At 37.0% G+C, this 11285-nt stretch overlaps 1 protein-coding gene across 1 annotated transcript; it reads right to left on the bottom strand.

Moving 5' to 3' along the window:
* Positions 1 to 3322: 3322 nt before the first annotated feature.
* On the bottom strand, positions 3323 to 5975 carry LOC135473873 (uncharacterized). Its single transcript, XM_064753798.1, has 2 exons — positions 5548 to 5975; positions 3323 to 4515 (listed from the first exon to the last, which is right to left on the bottom strand). The coding sequence occupies exons 1-2, from the start codon at positions 5716 to 5718 to the stop codon at positions 3814 to 3816; spliced, it is 873 nt and encodes a 290-aa protein (XP_064609868.1). The 5' UTR covers positions 5719 to 5975; the 3' UTR covers positions 3323 to 3813.
* Positions 5976 to 11285: the final 5310 nt, after the last annotated feature.

The raw sequence follows: 11285 nt of genomic DNA on the forward strand, positions 1-11285 counted from the left end.
AGGCAAATTTAATGACAGAGGCTGAACATTTAACGTGACTGCCGCGTTTGTGTGTGACGTTCTAGACGACTGAAAGGATTAAATGAAAGCAATGAACACCCGGAATTATGGTAATCAACTTATTCACCAATAAAATCAACATTTGAAAATACCTCCAAGTTTTTGGTCTACGTCTTCCCCAATTTTTACCAGATATTCTCTTAAAAATTTTCCTTCTTCGTGAAATACAATGAGCTGTTTTGAATTCTGTGGTGGGGATTATCCACAATAATAACGTTATATCCATCTTTCTACTTGTACAATCAATTGGCATCAATGGTGAGCCGTACGGGAGAAGGTCTGCCACCAATATCTGCGCATGCTCGTGAGTTTCCCCTCGGGCTCTGCTCGGTTTCCACCATAATGCCGACCGCCGTCGTAGGCCTATAAGTGAAATAGGCCCTATTCTTGAGGACGGTGTAAAACACCAATCAAATAAATAAATAAATGGTGAGCAACACTCAAACGTTTAACACTGGCATACAATACCGGTAGGCCTACCTTCATTCCGAGAATGATTATGTAGTGTCGAAAAGTGGATGTGATATCATTATACTTAACAACAAACCATTCATATATATGAGAAAGTATGCCGTGTTTGGTGGGAAAACCATGAAAAAAAACAAAAACAGAAAGCCCATGCGTTTGAAAGTGGTCTGGTTATTGTGCAATTTGCAGGATTATAAGGTATTAGCCAGGCGAACATGGGTCAACTGATCTAAAGATGCACTGACGTACCGAGCAGTACTGAGCCACACTGACGTGTGGTATTAGACGGTAGGTCGAACTGATCTGTCAGTAGCGGTTCCAAAACTTTAGGTTTAAAAGATGTCATTGTTAGATTTTTAGGACGAACTAAGAGGAATGTGTTGTAACGCAGTTAATGAAAATCAATGCAACAGGCAAACCTATAATACTGAATCTAGTTTCGGCAAATCGGAGCAGTGCAGTAGGCCTAGTTTGTGTACGGCAATGTTTGTTATTCTTAAGTTTTTCAAAGAATTTTAAGTACATATAAGAACTATATAACGCAGACACAGAATAGACAAAGTCAATAAATACGTAAGCTGGGGAAAACAACGAAAACCTTTTCTCCGCAGCAAGTGTAAACCTCGTATCTATCCGCCGTATAATTCTTTTCTCCGTGGTGTAAACCTTTTCTCCGCGGTGTATAAACATTTTATCCGCTCTGGAAGTTTTCTCCACGGTGTAAACCTATTCTTCGCGCTATAAACAGCCTTTTCTCAGCGGTGGAAACGTTTTCTCCGTGGTGTAAACGTTTTCCTCGCGGTGTAGAGGTTCACTCAGCTCAGAAAGAATTTACACCACGGCATAAAATGTCTTCACCACAAAGAAAACCTTGTGTCCGCGGTATAAATCTATTCTCAGTGGTGTAAACGTTTTCTGCTCTGTGTAAAACTTTTTTCCGCGGCGTAAAGCTTTTCTCCGGGGTGGAACGCCTTTTTAAAGGTTTATTCTCAGTTATGCGTGTAAATAATTTCTGCCCTCTATACACCGTTTCTCGACGATGGAAAAGCTTTGAATTCAAGTCTTCCACGGAGAAGAAAAGGTTTAAGGTTACTAATAAATTTTCACTACAAAAGCCTATATATCATTACAATTCAGCAGAAACTTTCGAATGGCTCTAATAAACCAGCATAAATTTTCCATGTATATGATGCATACTTCTTTTATATACACATGCATATGAAGCGTCATGGCGTAGCCTTACGTTCGTTAAAAACAATAATTTGAGTCCCTGTGGGTGACACCGGTATAAACAGCCAACGGCTCTCTTCCAAAGTTTGTTGAAGTCATCTGCCGTCAGTTTGATTGACAAGTCTCATGGCAACACGTGGGGAAGTTCATCAGTAATGTATGATTTCCTCCCACCATAATGCTGGCCGCCGTTGTATAAGTGAAATATTCTTGAGCACGGCGTAAAACACCAATTAAATAAATAAATAAATCAGTACTGTATCGTTTATTAAGGATTGGTGATTTAATTACCTCGTGCACTTTGATTTCATTTACCCTTAAACCTGACTGCATCGTATATGTGTAATATTATTCTGTATGACGCAAACAACAATCAAATTAATTAATAAATGAATCAATCAATTTATATGCCCGTGTATAACCTAACATTTTTAGCTCAGTCGGATGCACATGTTGCACTTTTTATTACTGCAAAAAAATAATGATTTCAGTTTCATACAGGCCTATACGGTATAAACTATGTTGACCTGCATGGCCATGTGGTCAAATGCAGGATGGTTGTCTCGATGAAGCCAGTACAAGGTCAACCCATTGTGTTTCCATATATCACAAAAACACTAAACAATATCAACACACTAATCAGATAAACAGTGAAGGGAACTATTGGCCTGGACTAGCAGACGAGAGAGGTGTCACACGTATGTATATACTCTACTGATCTACTCTAGTAGCCTGTTTATTTCGCCCTGAGATATACCTGCAGTGTGATGTATCCCTGTTTTAACTTATAACCGGGGTTTAGGGTTACAACCAGTAAATAAAGTCTTCCAGAAAACGTCATGGCCAAACCACACCCTATAAATACAAGAACCAGGTAACCTGGTGAACAAAGCAAGTTAGGGCCACTGCTGATAGGTCTGACCAATCGTGCTGATCTGACAGAAGTTGGGAAGCCTGTCTACCAATCAAATTAGTAGTATTAGCTAGGGGACAATTCCACAAAGCCATTTCTGGCAGAAGTTCAAATTTTCAAAAGTCAATATTTAAAAATAAAAAAGCCGACCAAAACAACAAGGTGAAAAAACATGTAGGCTAATGGTTTCATCTGGAAAGATGGAATTTCAAGGGGGTATGATGGCTGTGCACAGCACACACATGTTGAAAGTTCACAAGGGTCACCGTTTACTACGTGTATAACCAACTTTCAAACAGATGTAATGGGCATTAACTTTGCCTCATTGGAACTGAACCACGGCAAGGCTGTTTACAACTGTTATAGCCGTATTTTGGAAAAAGTGAACACACTGGATTAGATTGTAATGCTCAGTTGCTTGTTCTTTCATATCTGAAGACATGCTACTTACCCCACATGTTAATACCAGATTAATAGGTTCCTTAAGTTAATTCGGTTTAAGCTAAGCTAATGTCAAATAATAGCAAGTATGAATAATAATCTATTTACAACAAACCTCAGATGAAAACAACACAAACAGAAAAACATACTTTACCTATTTTATTCACATAGTGAATGCAATTGTAATTTTTGTACATATAAATAGAGCAATGATTCAATCTCTTATTTTTTTGTCTATTTTTTAAAATAAAAAATAGCACAATACTATGATATGTTTATGTATTTTCATGTTATGAATGAAAATTGTATGTAGCTTATGGACATTTAGTTTCTCATGTGACAAGCAATTCTGATAAAGAAAGAAGCAAAATCACGAGTGTATGTAGCATGGTCATTTTGATGAAATGTCTGTCATGGATAATAGACAGACCTTTTCTAAGCAAAGTTTTAACTCAACAACAAGTACAAACATCCTCAACTCTCACCTCAGCCACCAAACTGCAAACAGGCAGAACATATGGCACTGAAAAAGCACAATCCTTACAAATGTCTAAGACTAATACCGAACTTAACAAAATAAAACCAATTCTGAAATAAATGAAATTTGAAATATTTCCTTACATTTGCATTCATATAACATTCTTACAATGACAATGAAACTGCTAGCAACCTTACAAGTATTTTAATAACACATCACAACATCATAAAGGTGGGTCACATTCAGGTTTGTTTGGCCTTAAACAACATAAAAAGTGATTTAAAACAGTTGGTAACACTTTGGTCATTAAGTTTATCTCTGGCATCAAACTGTCTGTGAATACTGGAGTAACAATCATATTTTTGAAAGACTGGCTTTTGTAAATTATCACATCTTTATTATCATCACAAATATTAGTCAGTCCCTCATTTGTTTCATCCACAAGAATCTTATGATCAGCTTTTGAAATCTGCCTACCTAGATCAGGGGAGATAACTGAAGAACAAGCTTCATCTAACTTCAACTCTTCCACTAATTGACATGCTGTGTCCTCAGAAACAGGAGACGAATCAGAGTTATCTCCCTTCGTTGTGCTGCCATCCCCTGACTCTGACTGGAAATTGAAGTCAAATTTGAAGTCATCAATCTGTGCTCCCTGCAAAGATTTTATGACATTGTCTGCATATTCCTCGTATGTTGTTTCAGAGTCAAACAGAGGACTAAGTGGGTCACCCAGGTTTGGATTGTACAGCAGAAAGAGCAGCCCATGCACTACGTCCTCCAGGTGGAGATCCTGGCACCAGCCTGAGTCCAGGATGTTCAAACACACATTATCTTCTTCCTCCATACAATCAATGTTAGGGTGGTAAATTTTAGTGACACACCTAACCCCTGGGGATGACTCTGGGTAAGGGTCTAGGTTCAGCTGTAAAAAAAATGCAAAAAGTATACTGATTAGTTCACAGTTTCAGATCCATAGATCATTTGGAAGTCTTTATGAATATAAACATTTTCCTTTAAACAGGGTACACTGAGAATGGAAATGTTTTTGAAAGGACTTTCAAGGGCCTAATAACCTATGTTTTCCAGCAGTTTCAAGTTCAAGGGCCATTCAGTTGAAGTACAAACTTTCCTATGAAGATCAATAGATGCTTTGGTAGAAGTTTATTTCTCAGTATTTTAATCTGAACCTAATTCTGTTATATAATTTTTAACACCAGAAAATCAAGTACTTTCAAGAGCACATCCTAATATAAACTTTTTTCCTCAAGGACTTTCTTATACATGTACAAATAGTGGAATTCTTCGTCTTTTTTACAATAAGTTTATTTAAGCATATTCTGAAGGCATTATTCTGTCATGACTGATAAAATTATATTTTTTGTGAAGCCCTGAAACTGGCCAATTCAACCAATGTAGCAATGCACAAATTAAATATGAGCCTAAATTGCTCTTGTTAAATTTGCTCTTTCATATGCAAAAATGTTGAGAAATTAAGGTAGACATGTGAATAATTATAATCACGGCATTCATAACCACACACTGTTTTACTGATCAACCTTAAAGATACTCAAGGATATATATCTACATCCCTCCAATTCATTAATCAGCTGAAAGAAATCTATCCTACTGTTATGATGCAATCTTGCTGTTAATGATGCAAAAAGAAGACTGTTTTTACATTAATCTACAAGGCAATAAAAGCCAGCTAGATACTTTCCCATCTTGTTGCTAATTTGATGTAATAGTAAGACTATTTGTTAAAAAAAATCAAGAAAAATCCATACTTTTGATTCCCCTACATGTACATGCATTTTGCTGTAAATGGACAAATGTACTTACATTCAATTAACATAAACTCTTCAGCATCAACAGACCTACAAATTATTTATACCAAAACCAAGTTAAACACGTCTGGTGTTTTTTACTTGTACACATTCAATTATGGTTTACTCACCTCGAAATCGAAAGTTCCCCCTAGGTAGAGTCCGCTATTTGGTTTGATGCGAACCATTAAGTGATCCATGTTGTCGTCGGGAAAATCCAGCATACTGGCCTGTCCATCGCTGAAGCTAGCGATGTTTTTGGAAAGACAGAGAATGTCTTTCGCTTTCCTCATCTGCCCCATGATCACCACGTCTGTCTAACGACAACCGCTGTGACAAGAGCTTCGGTCTCTCTTCTCTTCGCCTCCCAAAATAAATAGTGACGAAGTCTAGCCACGTTGACAACAACTACAGCGAATACCACTTCCTTGACGCTACTTATGTGACCTTCACCTGACAGACGTCTGCAGCGATTTTCATGCCATTTACGGCGCTTTTGAAAACTTCACATTTTATAGGATTTGATTCTTCTTAACGCATGTCGGTGTCTGATAAAGCATTTGCCAAAGACAGATAGGGTTATTTCGCTTATATTTCGTGTTCAGTCAGTGCTGTCGCAAGTGTGGTGCAACTCACCCGCGGCATCCCCGGTAAGTACATTGACCAATCAAATCTGTGCTTACAAGGGAATCCCCAGTGACGCGCCAGTGTAAAAACACCGTATAGGCCCCATGGTGTACACACAATCGTGTCAACAATGTTCAACCGAACCAGGTGAATAGATGACACATAATCTGTACCACTCTATATGCCTTCTATCGGCCTCATTGCGTTGTCTTTTCATCGCTTCACTTAATATAGGCATTCCATGCCTATTTGGATGAGTTATTCCATGGAGGAACTGCCTCCATGGTCATTGCATTTCAAAAATATACTTGACGAATACGGACTTTGTAGTCCTATATGTGACACTAAAACTGTAAAAATGTTAATACAGCGCTTCAGAGACTACCAGAGCCATTGACTGACATCTGACAAGAGAATCATGGGTAACAGATTCCGTTTTGACCCTTGAAAATGTCAACCAAGAAACTGTGACATGAGTGCTGAAAGACTGCATAAAACTGATCACATTTCACTATTTTTCCAACATCAGGTCATATTCACCAGAAACGAGCGCGGAATAATTGTGTGGATGGGAAAACGAGAAATCAAGTGTCATTTACCTTAACAGCAGATATGACACCAGACCTCCTCAAGTCTTTATATGCTTATACTATTTATGCCCAATGACTTCATTGGAGATTGTGGACAGAAGTATTTTTATTTGTTTGATTGGTGTTTAATGCCATACTCAAGCATATCTCGCTTATATAACAGCAGCCAGCATTATGGAGGGAGGAAAGGCACAACCATCCGCAGGTTGCACACCTTCCTACGTACCACCCGAGAGGAAGCCAGCATGAGCTGAACTTGAACTCAGAGTGACCACATTGGTGAGAGGCTCCTGGCTCAGCCCCAAGTACAAAACTGAGTCCGAATTTTTAACTGGTGTTGGCTGACATAAATATACTGGACAAGAAATAATGATATAAGACAAGGACTATAAATATTTTATTCGACAAAATATATACCCATGTGCAACCCATTACATGTACATGTACACCTAGCAATGCTGAAATAATGACATATCACACTGAATAGCTGCAATCATATAGAGATATGTACAAATCACTAGTTTAGAGAGAATTCAAAAGTTTCAAATCCAAAGAAAATTTTTTAAAATTTCAAAGTATCTGAGTGGAAAAGAATTACATAAAGAAAGACACCTGGCAGTTTTGGTCTTTGAAAGATCAGTAAAATAATTATCTGAAAAGAACTGAAAAATATAAATTAAGTCTGGTTAACTGTGGCAATTAATCTTAATAGGTCTATGGGGAATACAAAATGTTGGTTTTAAAATAATATGCATTAAGCAAAGTGTAATATATCAGAAAGTTGACTACAGAACATCTTATGCCAGAACAGCTACGTACATGTAGCACAGGCTAAAATGATCACTGCTGATACAATATACAATGTACTAAGTACATCAATGCAGACCCAAGAGGATAGTCCATTAACACAGATTTTCAAATTGTGAAAGGAACAGCCAGGTTTTGAACCTGTTATACATGACCTTGATAGCACTTTTCACATAGGTACAAAATGCCTGCATACATGTAAGCTCAGAATACAACACATCAATTTAATACTGACATACACTATTGGCTAACATTATTATATGAACTACCGAGACATCCTATTGTTGGATTATGTTTTAAGAGATTTTTGCTTTTTAAATGCTCACAACTGTGACATAAATGGACTGTGTGTTCACATTCATTGTGCTCTTAAAGCCACCATTTAATTATAGAAACTGACCTCTTTTTTTCCTTTTCATCATGTACATGGAAATGATTCATATGACTTACACATTGGCATGAAGCGTAATATGGTCACCGTATTATAGACCTATGAACATGGCAAGCCTGTGACACTGGACTGTGAACCCTGAAATAAAACTGATGTAAACACATGTATATGTAGCTATGTTCTCATATTTGATCTGCTTTTGGACAGACATCAGGTGTAGGCCTACATATCACCTGCTAGTGTTCAGATAAAGAAACTACATAACGTGTGTATTTTGCTAAGATAGGGCACGGAGCATTCTCGTTAGATATATTTAACAGGCATTTACACCTAATACCCAACATGAAAATTATTGAAGGTTAAGACTAACCATATGATTAAGAACTGTGCATGTTTCAGAACATTACATGTCACATTGTTTAAGGAAAGTTAAATTGATTTTTAAATCATCAAAATTTTGAATACAGGAAATTAAAATAAGTAATTACACCGAATCCTTGCATAAAAAATACTAACAGGCAGTTTTTATTTGCACAAAGAGAAAAGGCTGACTGAAAAGTCTTTTTGTTGGTCAACACCTGATATCAGCTTAATCTGATAGGCTATTTGCCTCCCATATCTTACAACGCTAAAGCCGTTTTTACCTGTTTCAGGTAAAACAGATCTGTGTATTTCAGAGCAAAAAATACATCTACTTGTGTAGTTCTGAATTTCAACTCTTATTGTTGAAGGTAAAAGAAGTCCAACTGTATCATGTGCAGAGGTTCCTAAATGAAAGAGGTGTCATTTATGCCTCTGGAAAAAGGTGAGACGGGTGATCGGTAAATCAAGTTCAGAAAGGTTGCCTAACATTTTTCACCATTCACATGACAAAGTAAGACTGTTTTTACCTTTGATGGCAAAAGATTTCCAACTCCACAACCAACCCACCCCACCCCCAATTCTATTACAGTTCTCCAAAAAGATATTACCAAACCATAAGCTTCCATACAATATGTGTAACAGGTTGGGCATACTGGCACTCACATCCTTGGATCACCCATAAAAATGGCTCCACTGACAATACTAAACATTCCATGTTAGGCTACTTAAGCAGACCAAAAATGCACCTATTTTGTCGCAGTTATATGCTCTTGTTGCATGTGACAACACTGAAATGCTGACTAAGCAATCCTTATTCTTCACCCATCCCACCACCATTCCACAGGCTTTCCACAAGTACACTACTGGCAGACTACAAACACACCACCCAGGTGTGCTTAAAGGACTTTTAAGTTTGGCATGTATTTATTTATTTATTTATTTGATTGGTGTTTTATGCTGTACTCAAGAATATACACTGCATGTAAGTAAATAATCACAATACTTGTCCACCCTCCGTGTGTGCTCATGTACAGTAGCATGATGTTATTAAATCATGTTCGAAAACATATTGCACAAAAGATTCCGAACAGTACAACCCCATTAAGTAATGTTAGCAAAAAAAGCATGAAACATTTACATTCATTTGCACATGTTCTTCATGTAACGCTGCCTTAAGTGGACCTAATGTTGATGAATTTTACACAAAGTATACATGTACATCTACCCTAAATCATCACAAAATGCGACAAGTGATACATATCTTCAGATGCAATTTGAAAAGATGTTAAATAATACTTTCAAGATTAAAAAGCATTGTTATGACTGCCAAATAATAAAACAGCCCACCCAGACAAGAAAACAATACATTTTGGTCGCGTATGTAGCATGTTCCAGATTATCCTCATATACAAAACTGTTTGTCATTTTTAATCATGATTTTCTAATCACATGAATATGGATATGTCAAAAAAGTCAAGCCGAAATATTATTATATAAGCATACAACATTTTTTGCATGAATGTACACCAACATTTTATAATACACAGAACAACATATGCAATGCTTGTAGCATTTTTACTACTTTAATGTGTTCCCATAGATCATTCCTGTGATCCCTTCAAATTAAAAAAAAAAAGCTAAATTTAATCTGATAAAAAAATATGTACAAATGGAATCAATGACCTAAATTATCATGATCCATCCATCCCGGCCTTTCAATTACCATTCACAGGCCATTTACACTAACCCTTTAACTATATGTAGGTCACTGCCTACTTATTGCAATTCACAGTCTGATAAAAACAAGGGTCAACTTTGCCCCTGTATATCACCAATATTTACTTGTTGGTCAGTTTAACCTTTTCACTTGTGTACATTTGAAAAGACACATGTTAATATGTTACTTAAATTTCTGGCACATTTTACCAGACCATGTGATATGACCTAAAATTTCAACACAAAAAAGAGCATTTTAGGAAGAAAATGAATGTTGTAAAATATTACTTTTGGTGCTGTTTCCCCAATAGCTAGGATATTACCCTATCATCCAAACAAACCTCAAAACACCTTTCTAAATGAACACAACTCTTAGGATGTGGAAATATGAGCAACGTAGTCATGAACAAAATTTTGGTTCATTTCTTGCTTTACCACATGTACATCATAGTGACACTGACAATAGGCAGAAAACCTAAAATACACGTCATGACACTGACAATAGGCAGAAAACCTAAAATACACGTCATGACACTGACAATAGGCAGAAAACCTAAAATACACGTCATGATACTGACAATAGGCAGAAAACCTAAAATAGGCAGAAAACCTAAAATACACGTCATGATACTGACAATAGGCAGAAAACCTAAAATACACATCATGACACTGACAATAGGCAGAAAACCTAAAATACACGTCATGACTCTGACAATAGGCAGAAAACCTAAAATACACGTCATGACACTATTACACTTGGAAACTATTAAAATGTGTATGGTACATTAATAGTTAAATAACACAAGTCTGCTCTCCAAACAGCTGGTTCTGGTAAAATAAACCTTACTCCATTCAATAGATAGTAAATTTATTTATTTATTTGGTGTTTCAAGAATATTTCACTTATACGACGGTGGCTAGCATTATAGTGAGAAACCAGGCTCTGCCCCGGGGAAACCCACAACCATCCTCAGGTTGCTGGAAGACCTTCCCACATACGGCTGGGCGGGAAGCCAGCATGAGCTGGACTTGAACTCATAGAGACCAGTGAGAGGCTCCTGGGTCATCATGCTGCGCTAGCGTGCTATCCCAGCCACAGATGCCCCAATAGACAGTACATACTATCCCAGGTACTGCTGTGGGTATCTGGGAATGTAACACATTTCAGTACACCGTGTATCAGACTGTATGTTACGTCTGAGATCTGTTTCATTCTTTCCAATTTAGCATTCAGAAATGAAGGTATAAAGACAATCACATAAACGAAAGCACTATATCAACATCTGCTTCCTGTACATTGTTCAGTATAATAGCACTGTATGTTGTTATAACTTATTCTGCCATTAAAGACATCACAATCGTAACTTTGGTCATC

The sequence above is a fragment of the Liolophura sinensis genome, chromosome 8 (genome assembly GCF_032854445.1).
Source record: "Liolophura sinensis isolate JHLJ2023 chromosome 8, CUHK_Ljap_v2, whole genome shotgun sequence".
In the NCBI taxonomy this organism is placed as follows: domain Eukaryota; kingdom Metazoa; phylum Mollusca; class Polyplacophora; order Chitonida; family Chitonidae; genus Liolophura; species Liolophura sinensis.

Bases quoted from the DNA above. Each gene is read 5' to 3' on its own strand.
- LOC135473873 (XM_064753798.1), bottom strand. From the start codon at position 5,718: ATGGGGCAGATGAGGAAAGCGAAAGACATTCTCTGTCTTTCCAAAAAC. The intron at 4,516-5,547 runs GTGAGTAAACCA...TTTTTTTTACAG, and splicing joins GGGGAACTTTCGATTTCGAG to CTGAACCTAGACCCTTACCC.